Source organism: Pteropus medius, unplaced genomic scaffold, assembly GCF_902729225.1.
Source record: "Pteropus medius unplaced genomic scaffold, Ma_sr-lr_union100, whole genome shotgun sequence".
NCBI lineage: Eukaryota > Metazoa > Chordata > Mammalia > Chiroptera > Pteropodidae > Pteropus > Pteropus medius.
The window spans coordinates 1-17,791 of NW_024345479.1; the positions used below are offsets into that span (position 1 = coordinate 1).

Sequence of the window (17,791 nt, forward strand, 5' to 3'; positions counted from 1 at the left end):
CAGGGGGACACAATTCAGTTCATAACACCCACTGAACTAGAATCTGCATTTTATAAGGTCCACAGGGGATTCATGGGCACGTAAAAGACTGAGAAGCAATACTTTAAGTCACATACATTGGAAAAGAAAAAGCAGTGGGAGGTCGATTTGTATATGTCGCTTTGTACTTATCTGAGGAAGATGTTCCACATGAGACTTGCTTTCTGGGCCATATGTTTTGTTATTGGTTGAAATATAATAGCCTTTCCCAGGTATAGAGGACTTGTATGTGCCGAGCCCTTTGATGAGTACTTCACTTATTTTACCTTATTTGATTTTCATAATAACCCAGTGAGATTGGTACTATCATCTGATTTTACAGATGAAGAGGTCGAGGCTGGGAAATATAAGTAATTCACCCAAGGGTTCACTGGGAAATACTAAAGTCGGGATTGGAACTTCCAAGCCAGTGTCCCTTAAAGTGTCCCCAAGCCATCGACATCAGTATCGCCTGAGAACTTGTTAGAAAGGCACATTCTCCGCCTGTGACTGACTGACTGAGAAATCCTGGAAGTGGGGCCTAGCAATCTGTGTTTTATCAAGTCCTCCAGATGATTCTGATATACTCGCAAATTTGAGAACCACTATTTGAGGCCGTACTCCCTCTTAATGTACGTGAGACAACATTGGTGACTCGGCAGAGCATTCTCTCAAATAAAAAAGACCGAATCAAACAGATCAGCTTGCCGAAGATTGGCTCCTGCTGTGAAAGCCCATCAGCTTCGGATGACTGGTCAGTCGCGGCTTTCCCTTCAGAGCATGGGCCTGATTCTCCCCCGGCCTCACCTCTCCGCCTCTAATTTGGTTGTTCCTCCTCCCTCACCTTTGCTCTTCGGGCATTATCAGCTTCTAGGGCTCCCGTTGCTGTTTCTTGCTGACCACTCAAGTCCCCTTCCCCAGCCAAGGCCTCGCCTAAGTGCCAGGCTCCCGTGCAAATGGATGCCGGACATCGGTTCCCATGTGGATCTGTCCCCACAGACACCACAGCATGGCTGCGACTGAGTTCTTCATAACCTTCCTGCCCTGCAGCCTCCTCCGGCCTCAGCCTTCCCGGCACCTATTATTTGGCCCAAAGTGAAAGTATGGGAAATATAATTGAAATTAGAATTTTCTGCTCAAAGAGCGTTCATTTAAATCTGATTTCACCTTCCACAAGATAACTTGAAGAGGGTGGAGTTACGATTCCCAAATTGTATAAAAGGCCCTGTCTGAAAGGAAGACTCCAGAAGAGAGGCAAAGGAACCTACCTGTACAATTTAACCCCCTACTCTTCCACTTTTCTTCGGGAATCAGGCAGTGATAAACATAACCACCGGGGGGCAGCACCTACCCCTTTCCGGCCCTTGGCTGGGCGCTGGGACTTGGTTTTAGGCCCATGGCCTCTGAAAGGGCCCCTAGTAGGGGAGAAGGGTACGGCCAAAGGGGCCCTTTCACACATTTCTGTCCTGCACTAATTCTAAGAGGTAGGTTGTGTTTTTTTTTTTTTTTTTTCATTTTATTCTTGAAGAAACAAAGCTGAGATCGAAAAGTGGGTTTTTGTGATTCCCAAGCCGATAGCTGCTCCTAGGATCCATTCTCCCGCCCCACCTCTCTTCATTTGTGCACTCAGACAAGTACTTGGTTAGGATGCTGTGCTGTGGAGGCAAGGATGTCCTCAGCCACTTCCTAGGTGAGCTCCACGCATCCCCTACCCTCCCCTACTCCAGAGCATAGACCGTCATGAGGAAGGAACCTGGAATCATCTAAGCCCCTTATCGCGTGCCAAGGACACCGAGATTCCCAAGGGGAAGTGGCTTGTGTCCAAGCCAGTCTGCTAGCGAGAGGTGGGACTCATGATGACTCAGCCCACGGTTTCAGCCTGCGAGGCCTCAAAGGGGGCCTCTCTCTCCATTGTCATCCCCGCCCCTAGGCTCTGTTTTTCTCCAAGTCTCTTTTTCCCGCTAAAGGCCTGTGAGTTCAATACTACCCAGACCTTGCATAGAAATGCAGGGTTTCTAGGCATTCTTGGCCACTCCAGTATCAACAGACCCTCCAAGGACTCAAGGACCCTAGACCAAGAAACTCCCAGGCTAGGAGTAAATGTTTGGTTCCCATACTCAGGGACCTCCCCCTCCCCCTCCAGTACATCTAATCATTCCGTCACGCATTCATGAATTCCTGCAAGATTTCCCGACTGTCTAGTATGTACCAGGCATGGTGCTGCGCACTGTGGAGCTCTAGATGAGGAGACACCAGCCCCTGGGCTCAGGGCTCAGTCTGATGGGAGAGAGAGCTCTGAGGGAGAGCAATGACGACGACAGCCGGAATCCGATCCAGGTGAGGGAGCCAATAGGAGGAAGCAGGTGGGTCCTGGCTAGTGTGTCCTGTCTAGAATGCTTACCTGACTCCTTGTCACTTAAACTTTGGCTCTAATGTCACCAATTGGAATACCTGAGCACACGCTTCCCACCGCCTCCAGCCCCCGCAATCTAAAGTAGTCCCTTTTCCCCGTCTCCAGCACACGTCTCTGCTTTATTTCCCTTGATGGCATGTATCACCATCTGAAATTACCTTCTTTATTCATGGCCCGTCTCTTCCCACTCCCCAATATGATGTACACTCTATGAGGGCAGATCTTTATCCATCTCACTCAGGATTATATGCTCAGAACTTAAGAGTGGTGCCTCGCACCTAGCAGGCACTCCACGTATGATTGTTCAATGAATGAATGTTCGAATGTTCTCTGCGGCGAATCCCCTAGTCTAGTAGATCCCGGGCTGTGATCTTGTGGAGAGAAAGGGCTGCAGAGGTGAGGAAAGAAAATGGTCATTAATGGAGGAAGGCTTCCTGGGGCTGGGGCTGGGGACTGGAGTTCCTATTTAAAGGAGACGCGATTGAGGTAGGCCTGCAACCTGGTGCTACTCTGACAAGCTGGGTCCCTTCCTTCACCCCTCCCCTGCCCCACCTCCTCCTTCCCATTTGTTCATCGACACCTTCCCTGACAACAAAAGATGGTGTGGTGAAATTGCCAGTTTCATATCCTTTATCAGATAATCAAGTGACAATTTCCTTCCTGGGTGAGGCCCAGGAGATGTAGGAGAAATGTTAAAGAAATGTCAAAGATTCTTGAAGACGGGTAAGACGATTTGTATGTTTTCAGTTCTCTGTGTGTTTTTGGTTTCATAGCCATTGTAACATTTGTTCAAAGCCAAGTTTGGCTAATTTCTAGCCGGGCGACATTGGGCAAATCAACTAACCTTTCCGTGCTTTGATTTCTTCCTTTTAGAATAACCATACTTCTCGGGTTGAGTTGTGTATCTAAAAAGGAAAGTATGGAAAGTTCCTAGACCAGTGGCTGGCATTCGGCGGCCACTCAGTGGAGTAGGGGTTCCCTACCTTTTGGCCTGCTGTCTTGCCCTCTCCTAACTGACCGTGCTCAGCTCCACCTCTGTGCCTTAGCTCCCGCTGCAATCTGCCACCCCGCAACATGGGAGTGTAAGAAACGAATTTCCTAAGGTCTCATTATCTCCGGGGATTCGAGGAGACTTCCAGCATCTCGGAGGAAACCAGGTGGCTAGTTTTGTAGCAGGGGAGGGAGAGAGGGAGGCGGCAAGGCAGGCTGGTGGTAAACAGGGAAGCTAGTGGGCAGGAAGGGGTAGGCTCCCCTGTCTGACAATGACTTCCCCTCCCCTTTTTCTAATCCCCCCTCAAACGCAGCCTTTAAAGAGTTAATATTGAGTTATGTAATAAATGCAAGAACCCGGCCTCCATGTACAAATGAGAGTTACGATTTCATTTTCCTATCCTTTTTGTCACACTGTCTCTTTGTGACATCTCTTCAGGGGTGCTTAGATTATATCAGGTTGCAATGGCTGGGCGGATGCCACTCAGTCCTGTCTCCTTCCTTACCAATCCTACACAGGACTAATTAACTTCTAGAAATGTTTCCGGAAGCTTTCGTCTCTGACACTTTCTCTTCCTTCTCTGAACTCCTACAAGTGATTACCTCACGATTTACAAAGGCCCGATACATGTGCTGTTCTGCACTATCACTGCCTTCGTCGTGTTGACGAGACATCCAGATCTGTAGACAATTTTTACGAGTTTACTTGAGCCCAAACTGATGACAATTGCCGGGAGGCAAGATCTCAGATGCTCTGCAGAATGACCCAGGAGGGAACAGAAGGTAAGGAAGATTACATGAGGGTGGGAGATGCAAGGTGAGGATTGGGTTACGGGATAGTTAACAAGATCCTGTGTTTTCTTGAGGGTGATTAAGCTTATTTCAAAGGCGTGTTCATTTAGATGCACGAAAACATTGGACAGGGCTTGCTCAAGGCAAAGTTAAACCTTTTTCTAAAAAGTCATATGCCAGAGGTCTGACGGCTGCTAACCACGACCCGCCTAGTTAGGAATTTACAACCAGATCACCCTGCGAGGTTACTTTCCAAAAAGAACCCCTTTTGTCCATACCTGTTCGTGGCCAGTCTTGTTTCTCTCACTAGAGCGTAAGCCCTCTGAGGCCAGGCCCTGTAGCCTGTACATCCTCTGTATCCCCACAGTCTCTCAGGCTCATGCAGAGCACACAGGGTGCATGAAGTCAGTAAATGTCTGCCCTGTGGAATGAAGAGTTCTGCCTTTATTTATTTGAACAAAGGAGACCCTTAAGAGGTCTGCTGCTGGCCAGCACTCTGACCAATGATTGAACCAAGTGCGTGACATGGATTATTTCCTTTAATCATCACAACAGGTGAGGAAACTGATCAGAGAGAAAGAGGCACTAGACCACATTTGCATACCTAGTAATACCTAGTTGGTATTTCATAGGACTTACCTGGCCCATTGCTTCTAACTATACTTTATTCCTTCCATAACAAAAGATTATGGATCTTGACTAATACCAAGCTTACTTTAAAAATGCAAGTGGCCAAATAAAAATTAACTTCTAGTCATTCAAAAAAATGCAAGTGGCCACAATCCGGTGACCACATGGGAAGTTCCCTGAGGGCCAATATCAGTTAAAATCGAGATGGGAAGGGGTCAAGTGAGATATGGAGTAGAATCCTGGAGCTAGAGGGAAGTCTGAAGTCAGAGATGGGGTTGGGAGAGGTAGTGTGCACAGGGGCAGCAGGAGAGGGGCTCAAAAAGAAGAGAAAGGGCACAATTTTGGCAGATTCACCCTGAAAACGCCTCCTCTGGCATGAGGACTTGCTCAGACAGTTGGGAACACTTCCCTAAATTCAGCCCAGCCCACCTCCTCCACCCTGAGCATCTCCCCATCCGATTGATCCCTGTTCTTTCTAGGGTAGGAGAAGAGTAAGAGGGAAGTGAGAGGAAGAGATGCAAACAAGAAGCCATTTCCTCCTTTGCACATTTAATGATTGGGAGGTCAAATGCCTTTCTCTTCCTCTTATTATCATTTCCATCTAAATATTTTTAGAATTAGTTCATATGAAGATAAATGTCCAGTGACAAGCCTCAATTTCATCTTTTGCATCTGGAAACTCCTGTCATTTATTGTTACAGATGATGCTCCTGGGTGCTAGGAGGAGGAGAAAGAACTAGCAAAGGAGGAAAGAAATCCAGAAGGGCTCAGTGCCCCACTGGCCCCTCAGCAGAGCTGGGGCATCCCTACCAGCTGGCCATCCCCAGGTCCCCATTGTGAGGGCAGGCACTTTCCATGCATTCCCTGGGGTCTTCTAACAAGCTTCAGAGGAAAGGTTCAGAGACACTGAGTGACCTGCCTAAGTCCCCCCAGCTAATAGGTGACACAACCACTTTTGAACCTGAATCTGAGTCTTTGTTTAACTTCAAAGCCCAAGTTGATCCACAATACCAGCTGCCTGAATTGACAGGCTCTCCAGGCACCTGTTCTCTAGTTCAAGGGCTCCCTGCACCCTCCCTCCATACAGGCTGGGGCTGGGTATAAAGCCCCTTTTTCACCTATACCTTTTCCCTGCCCTTAGCCCTGAAGCTGGACTCAGGCTCTGCTCCTTCCAAAAAGATTTATATCTGTGGTTAAAGGCATGTATATGTAGGAGGTAGGTCAATAGTCTACCCAGATCCTGCCCCCAGAAGCTTCCTGGGCAAGAAGAAATGATCCCCTCCTCCCCCTGCCGCTCCCACACACACACCGGCCACTCTACCTACTTGGGACACAAGTCAGGTGGGACAATAATACTGTGTAGCTCAACAATTTTCATCTTGTACATTTCTCATCCATTGATCCGTTTGGTCCTGATACAAGTCCTCTGAAGAAGTAATACCCTTCTGGTTCCACAGGCAAGGAAACTGAAGCCCCCAGAGGTGAGGTAGGGTCTGCAGGGTCAGAAGAAGAGGTAGACACTCGGCTTGTGGCCTGCATTATAAATCTCAAGACTAGGTCACTTTACAGTTAGCCACCTTGCCTTCACAGGGCTCAGGCCTCTGGAGTTACCTGGATTTTGTATTTCCTTTCCTCCTGACTCAGCACAAGGGGAGGAGATGGAGGATTGTAGGAAAGCTAACTCCAGATACCTTTGGGGGAGGGAGATCAGTAGGGGACCAGAGGAGGATGGGTGGGAGGAAGAAACCAAAGAGAAAAGCCAGTTGACTTCAGAATTGTTCCTGGGGCCTACTGAGACTCAGAACTAGGTGGGAAGTGTCTTCTACCTGTTCAGGGCCCTACAGAGAAAGATACATTACAGATGTTCCCTAGAAGGCTTGAGAGAAACACCTCCTTCCTCCCCAAGGCAGGGGGTCCTACCCAGTTGCCTTGGCAGTGGCCACATTATGAGGTGGTTCTGGTGATAGGCAGTGGGGTTGGGGTGAGAGGAGACAGAGGTGGTGGGGGCAGTGGCAGTGTTCTGAGCTGTGCCTGGGGCCTTCTGCCACCCCCACCATCATGGGAAGTGCTTACCACTGGGAGGCCCGCCGCCGGCAGATGGCTTTGGATCGGAGGAGGTGGCTGATGGCCCAGCAAGAGCAGCAGCAACAGCAAGAGCAGGTGCATGAGAGGGGCCAGGTTCATTGGGATCCTTCCAGGGCCAGGAAGGGAATGGGGAGGGAAGACAGACCCCTAGGAAGCTATTATCTGGTGAATGTTGTTTTGCTGGGGGTAGGAGGAAAGCAATGTCCTTTGACCTTCTCTTGGATGGACTGTGCATGTATTGGAGTGACTCAGCTTTGCTGTTGTGCTAGGTTGAGACTTACTGAGGGGACTCAGTCCTGGGAGATTTTAAAGCTGCACTGTCCAATAGGGTGGCCACCAGCCTATGCGCTATCAAGCCCTTGAAATGTGGCCAGTGAGACTGAGGAACTGAATTTAAGATTTTATATACACTTAATTCATTTAAATGTAAAATTTAAAACTAATACTGTTTATATATTGGAAAACTATATTTGGAACAACTTAAACATGTGAATCTACTTTTTCAATTGTAATTTTATAAATCTGAATCTGATTATTTTTGCTGAAAATGTAGTGTCCAGAATAAGATGTGCTGTTAAGTGTAAAACGCATGTTGGGTTTTGAGGACTTAGTAAAAAACAAAGAATATAATGTAAGATTTTCATATTGATTACATGTTTTGGATATATTGGATTAAATAAAATGTATTATTAAAATTAGTTTCACCTGATTCTTCTTACTCTTTATGTGGGTACTAGAAAATTTAAAATTACACGTGACATGCATTTTATTTCTATTGGACAGTGCTGTTTCAAAGCACTTGCTAGAAACTATTCTTTATCTTTCTGTACTGCGAATTGTTTCAGTGCAAAACTCCCAAGCTAGGAGGTAGGTGCTCAGAGACTTCTGTTTCCTGGGCAGGGGCTGAGCCAGAGGGCTCTGTCACCAGAGAAACAGCCCTTGGATGTTGTGGTGTGTGAAGGGACATAGTCCTCTCTCTCTAACCTCCCCCTCCAACTCCAGGGAACATAGAGACCCTCTAGCCATTTCAACCTATGGATTCATTTGTGGTATCTGGCAGATGAATAACTGGGTGGGAGGGAGGAGGATGTCACTTGCCCGGGGCCTCTTGCCAGGAACTGAAGAAACTCAAAAGGGAGGAATACCAAAGTGGGAAAAAAACCCAGTCTTCTCAGGGGTCACAGCAGGAGCCACAGTCATCAGTGATGCAATCACAGCTGCCCCCAGCACGAGAACTGCCGCCCCCAGCACGAGAAGAGCCGCCCCCGGCACAACCACAGCCACCCCTGTTGAAGCTAGCAGAGCTGCCACAGGCGCAGGCGCAGGCGCAGGCGCAGGCGCAGCCACTGCAGCCACAAGCCCCACCACCGCCACCACAGCCGCCACCTCAGCCAAGGCAACAAAATGCCCAAGACCCTCTTACTCGATACACCTGCAAGCACAATCTCCAGGATTCCCAGAAACCTGGTCCCCAGCTTGGCTCAGTGGGGACTCATCGAGATGAAAGTCACTGTAACTACTTTGACGACGAATTCCAAAGAGGGCCGAAAATCCCTCAAGACACTGGTAAGTGAGAGGCCTGGGAAGGGGAGGTGTTCAAGGAGAGAGCCCCGTGCTTTCATCCCAGCCCTATAGTCCAGAATCTATATCACCACCCCCTTTCTGCCTCTCCCTAGCACCCTTGGCCTTTACTTGGGGGCTACTCTCTTTGAGCCTGTTTGCAACCTAGAGCTGCAAAGAAGGCTGCACACTTCTGCAGGGACTGGCTGAGAAGTTGTCAGCCCTTCCTCTAGGGAAGGGGTCCCCAAACCCCTGGGCCACAGGCTAGTACCGGGTCCGTGGCCTGTTAGGAACCGGGCCACACAGCAGGAGATGAGCGGTGGGTGGGTGAGTGAGCAAAGCTTCTGTATTTAGCATAACTGCTTCAGCTCCACTTCAAATCATCAGGCATTAGATTCTCATAGGAGCACCGGTCCCTGGCGCCAAAAAGGTTGGAGACCGCTGCTCTAGGGCAAGGGTGACAGAGGGGATGAGGGTGGTCAGAGGGTTGGGTATGAACTTAACAGCAGATATACCGAGACCTGTGAAGCCTGGAACAGGGAGTCACAATGCAGCTTCCTAGTTGAGAGTTTTCAAGGTGGGCTCAGTCTGTGCAGTGCCCAGGTAGGGCCCTCCACCTGTTCCCCAGTCACATAGTAAACAGTCCAGCTCTGACCTGTTCCAGTCTCAGAAACTGCAAAATGAGTAACATGTGCTTTGTTTCATCACCAGGTTTCAGGAAATCAGACCAAGGTAGCCCAGATAAATACACCAAGTACAAACGATTCACGGTGAGACAGTGTGAAGGCCGATTCTGGCTGCGTGTCTGTGAGTGTGTGCTTATGTGTGAGTGCGTGTGGAGTCTAGAGAGGCTTCCTTGGCAGGAGTGGGGGAAGGGGCCCATTCCTCCATTCCTTGCCCCCTAAAAATGTCTACGTAGGACCTGTTGCTCAGCACTAAGCATAAGTAGAAAGGTTAACAATCTTTTTTTGGAAAGATAGGACAGGTGCCTAGAGAAGCAAAATAAAGGGGTTGTTTCAAGTGCTGATTGGGCTAGAGCTGGAGCACAAGGAAGGCAAGACCTGAAGTCAGAGGTCGTTGGTCTCAATCAGGATCACCGCTCCCTGGCAGCGTGATTTAATCCCTGAGCCTCAGCTGCCTCATCCATAACATGAGAATAATGCCACCTCCTTAATAGAGATATCATGAGGGCTGTTTGTGGCAATTACAAGAGAAGGCATCAAAAACACTTAGCTTAGAGCTGGGCTCATTCCTAGCCCTATTAGGATGAGGACTGGGCTCTGACATTTCACTTCGATTCCTCTGGCCTCAAAAGGCTTAATAAAATGTTCTGAAACCAGCAGGCCCAGAAACCGCTACCTAACCTGTTTTGCCTCCTGTCTTTCCCTCTTCTCAGTCAAAGAATTACATACAGCAGTGGTGATCCAGAGATAGACCCCCAAGACCCTACAGGCCATCAGTAAAAAACAGATGAGCAAGCCCACCTTCTCTCCACCCAGCAACATCTCCACTCCAAAAACCACCCTCTCCTGATCCACTCTAGAAGAAGAGGCTAGCCAGGAATAAAATGTGATTTCTTCCTGGAAAGAAGTGAGACTGGTCAGCTCTGTGAGACTGGAATGAGGGGAAGGAGGCAGGAAGACCCATGAAGGCGTTGGCGAGGGTGGGAGAAGAAAGTGAAAGTCCCTGGTTCTCTAGGCCAGTGGGAGGACTTGGCCTTGGACACTCAAGTCTACAGCTTCACTGCTTGCCGTTTTAGCAATGATAGTTCTGTCGGGGGCTTCAGGTTTATGGCACTCACAGGAGCCATCATCCCTTCCTCCTAGCCCATGCTTACTGAGATTCAGCTGGGGACAGAGGGGTTGCCTCCCACCAGAGTAGGCCTGGGGCAGAAGTAGGAAGAGGTGGCAGGCAGGGACACCCCCCCTCCCAAGTCCAGTGTAATGCCTGGCCCACAGTGGGCACCCAACTGTTGAATGGATAATAGGAGGCAGGAATGGAGAGAGAAAGCTCGGAGTAAAGGGCATATACAACCTCTCAGGCGCAGGACACCTGGCCCTGGGAAGAGGAGGGAGACCGGCCCACAAAAATCCACAGGCCTCTTCCTTCCTGGGTCTCAGCTGTTCCATGGAGCAGAGACAGCCAAGAGGCTCCAAAGGCCTGGGCATCCCCCTCACCATTTCCTGAAGCTGACAACGGGGTCCCCCAGCCCGGCTGCCTCTGTCACCTGGGACTGGTGAGGATACCTGGGTCCTGTCATTGTAGTCCCCACAACATCGCTTTGGGTCAGACTGAAGGCACCTCTTAGTGCAGTGATTCCCGAGGGAAGCATCGGGGCCAGGGCACGGAACAGGAATATTAAAATTGGAAGGGACCTTAGAGATATACAATGAGAGAAAGGGAGAGATCAAGCTCCTTGGGAGCCATCTCTCAGAATCCAGAAAGGCAAGACACGTTATCCAGGGGCTCAGCCTGGGGAAGAGAATTTGGCATGCACTCGGACATTAAGAAACAGGCTGTGAGACGGGACATGTCCACCAGCTCCCTCTCCACTCACGAGGAGACTTTTTCTTTTTTTAAACTTTATTGACTGTAGTTTATTGAATACAATATAAATTCTTTACATTTGGTGACCTGTGCACAACACAAGCTCTAGCCTGAGCTTCCTGAACTTCTGAGCTCTTGCCAACACCACCTTGACCCCAATTACCCAGACATTAATGTGGAGACAGCATAATCTTCCTTCCTCTTGTTCCCCAGCCAGCTAGTCACCAGGTTCTGTCATCACTTTCCCCTCTCTATCCATCCTACTTCCAAAATTCAGCTTTCCCCACCACCTAAGCTCATGTCTCTGCTTGTTGGGAGTGATAAAAACCTTAGCCACCTTTAGTGAGCAAATACCATTTCCATTTGGCTGAAGAACAGAAACCGCCTCTATCTGGAGCCCAGTGGCACCTGGAATACCTGGGGCTTGGCTTCATCTGAGTGACAGCAAAGAGGTGAGGGCCTAGATCAGTCCTTACTTGATGTGCTGCTCCATGCTGTCAATGCCTGAAGGAAAGCAGAGGTCTCTGGGAGCAGAGGGTGGGCCCTGGTGCAGCAGAGTCCAGCAGCTTGGCTGGGTACTGACTGCTTCACATCTGCAGGCTTTCATGGGGAGAGCAGCTGGGCCCACTGTTTGACCTGCCTGTGTCCAATCGCATGAGCTCAGGGTTGTGGGCTCACCACCAGCCAGAAGCTCTCCTTCAATAAACATCCTTTAAAATGACTCTGGCTTAGTCTGTTTTTCCTGTGGAGGCCCGAAGGGTGCCTGGTGCCTCCCTCCCCTCCTCTATTACTTTAGCTTCAGCTGTAAAGAGAATAATAAAACTTCTATGGAGAGAAGCTTGAACTGGAGAACAACTCGGTCTTCCTAGGAACCAGGACAATCTTTAATTAGGAAGAATAGAGAGCCAAAGGGCCTTGGCCAATCCTGCTGGCAGATGGGCAAGGGGCGAGTTACCAGGAGAGAAGCAGACCATCATTTTGTCACACAAACAAAGCAAGGAGGCACAGGAAAGCATCTATGTACCCAAAAAAGGCCACAGAGACAGCACTGGATGTCTTCCAAGTCACTTTCCCATCACTGGGTGGAAAACTTGAAAAGGACTCATGTTTTTAAAGCCAGATAAAACTAAAGCTTTCTCCACATTCAAGCAGCCCTGAGAAGCTGGGCAACCAAAGCATTCAGAACAGACAGGGCAAGGTCCACTCCAGGGACTCAAGTACCTCCGAAGAAATGTCAAGTCAGACTTCCCTCAAGACAGACCAAGGGAAAAGCCTGCTACTAGAAGAGCCAGCCTTCCATTCCTGTGGAAATCAGGGGTGTGTGTGTGTGCGTGAATGTGTGTGAACTTCCATAGAAAGCTTCCTGTGCTAACGGTGTGTGCATGTGCGTGTGTGGTACGGGTGGAGGGTATGATAAAGCAGTGATTTTCCTTTGGCGAAGTCACCATAGTCCTTCCTTGATCACCATGGAGTTGTGAGAGATAGAGACCAGGCTGGCAGGTGCCTGGAGTTTGAAGACAGCAGAGAGGTCACGGGGGGTGAGAGTCCAGCAAGTGGGCCCCCGACATGTTTCCCCGGCAGTCCACGTATTCGTAGCTCTGGAAGACAGCCTGCTCTGAATGGCTCAGGTAAGTATAGGTCAGGGTGCCCCTGGAAAGAAAGCAGGCTTTGTTATTAGGTCCAGGAGGAAGAGGGAAGCTCGGGCCCTGTTCTGCTCTCTGGGGAGGGTTGGCTCCCTCAGAATCCCCGCTCCTTTTGCTCCCCACTCTGCTAAGGCACCTGGGACTGCTGCCTCACCTGTGCTCCAGACAGCTCTGTGGCTGTCACACTAATCACTTATAAGCAAGGCGGGACCTAGAGAAGGAGCTGGACCTGCTACTCCCAAGAACAGATTCATGGGGTCGGTTTGAGGGACTCTGCTCCCACAAGGAGGAGCTGAGAAGAGACTGGAGTCAGTGGGAGAGGAGATACCAGGGCTCCAAGCTGTACTTACTGGATGTGCAAAAGCACATGGTGAACTTTGATTTTCAACCAGGTACAGATTTTGCTGAGAGAGAACAAACATGGGAACACATTTCACACTGAGAAGAAGCCTGTCAGAAGGCTTAGAGACCTATAGGTCCCAGCATCCTCACCCCATGGGCTCCTGTCCATCAGGGGCCCCTCTTCCACTCCTTCTCTCTCCCTCTTCCTCTCCCTAAGGTATGTCACCCTTGCTGGAATATCAGTCTTCCAATCCCTATTGGTTTGGCCCAGGCACATCCCTCGGCAGAAAACAAGACATTTATTCTTCTCAGCAATCCAAGCTGAGGAGCCCAAGGTCACATATTGTAAGGATTAACCATATTCTAGCTTGTTTTTCACTCCAATCTATGTCCAAACAGGCAGAGGCTGGGACCCTGAACCTTTGCACATTTCAGTCTCAGCCATGAGTGCAGGCCAGATGCTGGTGGCAGGGTTTGCTAAGCAATCAGGAAATCTGGTGGGGATTAAAACTGGGTTTCTAACCAGGAAAGAGGCTGAGGGAGAAGAGATCAAGGGATACTCACTATGTGTTTTCATCCCAGATCTCGTTGGCTACTGCATAAACCATCTGTCAACCAAATGCGTATAGGGTTAGCCCCAACTCCAGCTGCCCGCTTCCCACCACTACACACATCCACACACCTGTGGGCAGGGCTGGCCAGGGAGAGGGAGTCACCTGTTTGCTGGCCAAAGGGCCGACGTGTAGGAGCAGGCTGTTGGAGACCTGCCCCACCACGAGGGACAGGTGCAGAACCTCGATGGTCAGCTGGGTCACAGTGATGGGGTAGTAGTTGCTATTGGAGATGTTCAAGATATTCTAGGGATGAAGACAAGGAAAGGGAAGGGGTGGCCACCTTGGAAAAGAAATATCAAACAGTTTCAAAACCCCCCAGCCTCAGCTGCTGAGGACTAGTGCCAGGAGCCCCTCACAGGGGCTCTTAATGGTGAGGGGCTCACCTTTAACTAAAACACCAAGCTGGCTTAGGATCCAGTCTTGCCCTGCCCACCCAGGGAGTCTCAAGCATGCCACTCCTATTACACCCTGTGATTTACTTCTCGGGCCATGGCTTTGACCCCTCACTGTGAAGAGTCCTAACGCTACACAATTGGTTATGGGGCTCATGGCTGCTCCTGCTTCCCCCCAGGTTTCTGACATCCTCTGGGCACCATAAGATCCCTGGCTATCAACGCCCAGGGTCACAACACTCGATAAGGGCTATAGAGGAGTACTACTGGGCACAGGGGTACAGGCACCCACCTACCGTTACGTTGAGATGGATATCAGCCTTGTCAAAGGCCACGCTGGAGGAGTTGAGGCCCGCAGGCTGCACGGTGATAGACCGGGGAAACAGGAAAAAGACGGAGAGGGAGGAAATCACCAGACAGACAAGCACTGCCAGGAACACGGAGAGCTTCCTGTGGGAAAGCAGGACCCAAAGCAGGGGAGAAGTCTGAACACCAAGCACACTCAGGCAGGGGGTGTTCAGACACTCTTCTCCTCTGCACCCCACCTCACAACTCTACATTTAGCCTCCTGGATGTGGAGAACCAGCCTACACTCAGATGTGGCCCAGAGCAGGTAGGAGCATAGGACTGGGAGGTAGGCAGCCTGGCTTTCATTCCCTGTTCTCCATACCCACTGGCCCAGTAACTCCGAGCAACCCTAAGCCTCAGTTTTCTTGTAAAATGGAGATAACTGTACCTACCTCATAGTATTTGTTATGGGCTGATGCATGAAAAAGCACTAATCCCAGGTCCTGGCACATAGCTAAAGCTTAATAAATGCTAGCTATTACCACTGGAAAAAAGTCGGCCCATATGAAATTTGAGACTTCTGAGTTTTAATATTCAGAATAGGACATCATCTGTCCACCTAATTGAAAATTGAGATGGGCATTAAAGAGACAGCATCTTGTAAGTGGATCTGATGAGGGGTACTGTCAGATTCGGATTCTGGTGTAGCTGTAGGGAGGGCTGGGTGGTGGCTCCCAGGCTGAAGCTCAGGACCTTGGGAGGAGGTTGTAAGGATCCATGTGAAATGGACCCAGATGACAAACAGGGTCAGAGGCTCCCCAGTGAAACTCAGGGCTCCCTCTGAGGTACTGAAGTGCCTCAGTACAGGGAGCAGATAGTTTTCCATCTCTACTGGGACGAGAACAAGCAGGTCTGAACTGCCACAGCAAGGGAAGCTTGAAGGAAAAATAACTTGCAGCCAGGGCTACTCCCTCCCTCCTGAAAGGACTTGCGGAGTCAAGAGGTCCTCTCTGTCTTCAAAAGGGAACCATGCTTATTGGAGGCAGTGATGCTCAGGCCACACTATGTGGCCTCAGGTAGCTATGCCCCAGGTTTCTTAAACCAGGAAAATTCTCAGAAAACGGGGCTCGTACATCTGAGCCCAGTGAGGCTCAGGCTTTCTAGAGGAGAACCAATGGAGAAAACTTGGTGGGGGCAGAGAGAGGCAAAACAAGGGAGACAAAGAGGAACAGCCCCCAGGAGCGATGGCCTGTGGACCTGGGGTAGGAAGAGGGGCTTACGTGTGTCTGGGCTTCAGCCTCTGGTCCCCATAGGGAATGAGGGCCACCAGCTGCTTCTCTAGCTCTGTAAAGAGAAAGAAGTGAGAGGAAGGGCCAAGAAGTGTCCATGACAAATGTTTCCTGTGCCAGCCTGCCAGAAGTAGCCCTCCACCCCACAGAGCTATGTCGGAAGCATGCTGCCTTTGCCCCAGAGCAGGTCTGGGAGCACTGGTCTATGCTATTGAAGTTGGCAGCTCAGCTTTGACATCTCTAGAATGGTAGTGAGATTTTCATCAACAGATGTGAAGAATCAACAAATGTGAAGAATCAACAGATGTGATGCTACAAATCCCCAGCAAATCAGAGCCTAACTTCTTTGGAGAAGTTATTTGTAATTTCCTGAATCCTAAGGCACAGTGTTGCTAAGGGAGCGGAGAGACTGGAAATCCCCTGGTGCTGGAGAGTACAACCAGGGCAGGAGGGGTTAGCATCTCCCTGGCCAGCCCGAAACTGGGGGACCAAGAGCTGGGAGACTCACCCCATTTAAAGAGACTCAGAGGGGCCTGGCCCTGGGCCAGCTGGCTGCTAAGAGTTTCTCCGGGATTCAGGCTATTTCCAGAGCCCTGGGCCACTCACCTTGAGGAATCTCCCCACTGCCCTGGCAGGTGAGACAAGTCACAAAGCTGGCACCAGCAGCCCTTTCACAAGGTGCACAGGAAGAAAAAGACTTGCTATTACTGTTGCTGGCATAGCTGGCAGCCTTGCTGCCAGTGGCGGGGTCGGTGGGCAGGATTGACTTGTTTTCATCCTCCTGAGAGCCCAGCTGGGAGAATGTCTCACCCATCGTTCAGGGGGCTTTTTCACTGACAAAAGAACAAAGTTCAGTGCTAAGCTTGTTAGCACTGATGCTGAATGCACTCTGATTTTAGATTTTCAAGACTGGCAAGGAGTCCCACCACAATTTCAGCAAGTTCAAGCCTAAGGAAGCTAGGGTATGGAAAATCGAGCAGTTACACAGGACTCTTGGGTCAGAAATCGCGATGCATTTCAACTCCTTTCATTATTGTAGGAGAGCTCAATCTGCTTACGAGAGAGAAGAGAAAAGCAGAAGTTATTTCACTTCACTTGAGGGACTTCCATGAGTGAATGGCAGAGCAGGTTTTTTTTCTGGAAAAGTTGCTGAGCAGTCACTTACTTCAAGGAAGTTGTGTAGGGCGAGGCAGGAGCCAAAAGAGCCCTTTCTTCCTCTGCAACAACTCTGCAGGGGTCTTTAGAAATACCTGAGGTCTCTCAGCCCAGGTGTGGAAGGCAAGCTTCCATTCCTGAGCCCCGGCAGGTGCAGGCTTTAATAGGAAGGCAGGGATTCTTTGAAACAAGAAAAAAGGAGGCTAGGCTGATTACAGGTGAGGCCAAGAACCTTAAAATAATCCTGGGAGCATAAACCTCTTCCTTACTGCTTTCTGAGGTGGGTTAGGAAAAAATGCCTGGGGTATGGTTGTAGCAATGTCAAGGTCTGTCCTTCACTAGGAAGACCAAGGCTGAACTCCAGCTTCTTGCCCCTAAACTCGAATGGTGGCAGAATGAGTGGGCAAGTTGAGCCACAGTCAGACCCTCCTGGGCTGAAATAAAGGGAGCCTCACCTGGTTCAGGTCTGGGATCTGGGGCTCCTCTCAGCTGCGAGAGCAGAGATTTGGGAGTGCATCTATGAGGAGGGCCGCGGGCTGGGGCCGGCCAGGGCAACCGGCCCTTTAGCAGAGTTCTGGGGGAGCAAATATGTCGCGTTGGAAGAAGTGGGGGAGCGGCGACCCTGGCTTCCACGGAAGGCCAAGCTGCTTCCGGCCCTCCTCCGGGTCAAGACCATGGGCCGGGGTGGGGGGTGGGAGGTGGGAGCAGACGGAGAGGTCGGAAATTCAACCCACCAAACATCCCGAGAGGCAGTTAGTGGAGCTTGGTAGCCGCGTGTGCTTGTGTGTTGGGCTAGGAGACACTGAAGGTGCCTTGGCCCTTGCCTCCCAAAGGGAAAGAAGGGTTCCGGGACAGCCTTACCCCCAGGTGACGGCGACAGAAACGGCTGCAAGAGTAATCGGAAGTGCTGGAGCCAGGGTATTGGCCCCGAACTTTGACTCGGTGCCTCGGGAAGCTCCGCCCCAGCTTCTCCGGCCCCACCCTCGCTCTCCCAAGGGCCCGCCCCTCTAGACATCGGGGGCCAGACGTTCGC

At 50.2% G+C, this 17,791-nt stretch overlaps 2 protein-coding genes across 4 annotated transcripts; one reads left to right on the plus strand and one right to left on the minus strand.

Annotated features, from left to right (window-relative positions):
- The first annotated feature begins 7,950 nt into the window (after positions 1 to 7,950).
- CCDC200 (coiled-coil domain containing 200) lies at positions 7,951 to 11,756 on the plus strand. 2 transcript variants are annotated; one of them, XM_039873374.1, is made up of 3 exons: positions 7,951 to 8,494; positions 9,200 to 9,258; positions 9,885 to 11,756. In XM_039873374.1, the coding sequence occupies exons 1-3, from the start codon at positions 8,134 to 8,136 to the stop codon at positions 9,909 to 9,911; spliced, it is 447 nt and encodes a 148-aa protein (XP_039729308.1). In that variant the 5' UTR covers positions 7,951 to 8,133; the 3' UTR covers positions 9,912 to 11,756. The 2 variants fall into 2 exon arrangements, with proteins under 2 accessions (XP_039729308.1, XP_039729307.1); XM_039873373.1 differs by having other exon boundaries at positions 9,200 to 9,952.
- TMEM106A (transmembrane protein 106A) lies at positions 11,706 to 17,722 on the minus strand. Of its 2 annotated transcripts, none has more exons than XM_039873371.1 (8): positions 17,214 to 17,722; positions 16,210 to 16,436; positions 15,595 to 15,658; positions 14,323 to 14,476; positions 13,737 to 13,877; positions 13,585 to 13,628; positions 13,029 to 13,082; positions 11,706 to 12,685 (listed from the first exon to the last, which is right to left on the minus strand). In XM_039873371.1, exons 2-8 carry the CDS (start codon positions 16,415 to 16,417, stop codon positions 12,565 to 12,567), a joined length of 786 nt encoding a protein of 261 aa, XP_039729305.1. In that variant the 5' UTR covers positions 16,418 to 16,436; positions 17,214 to 17,722; the 3' UTR covers positions 11,706 to 12,564. The 2 variants fall into 2 exon arrangements, with proteins under 2 accessions (XP_039729305.1, XP_039729306.1); XM_039873372.1 differs by having other exon boundaries at positions 17,620 to 17,721.
- Positions 17,723 to 17,791: the final 69 nt, after the last annotated feature.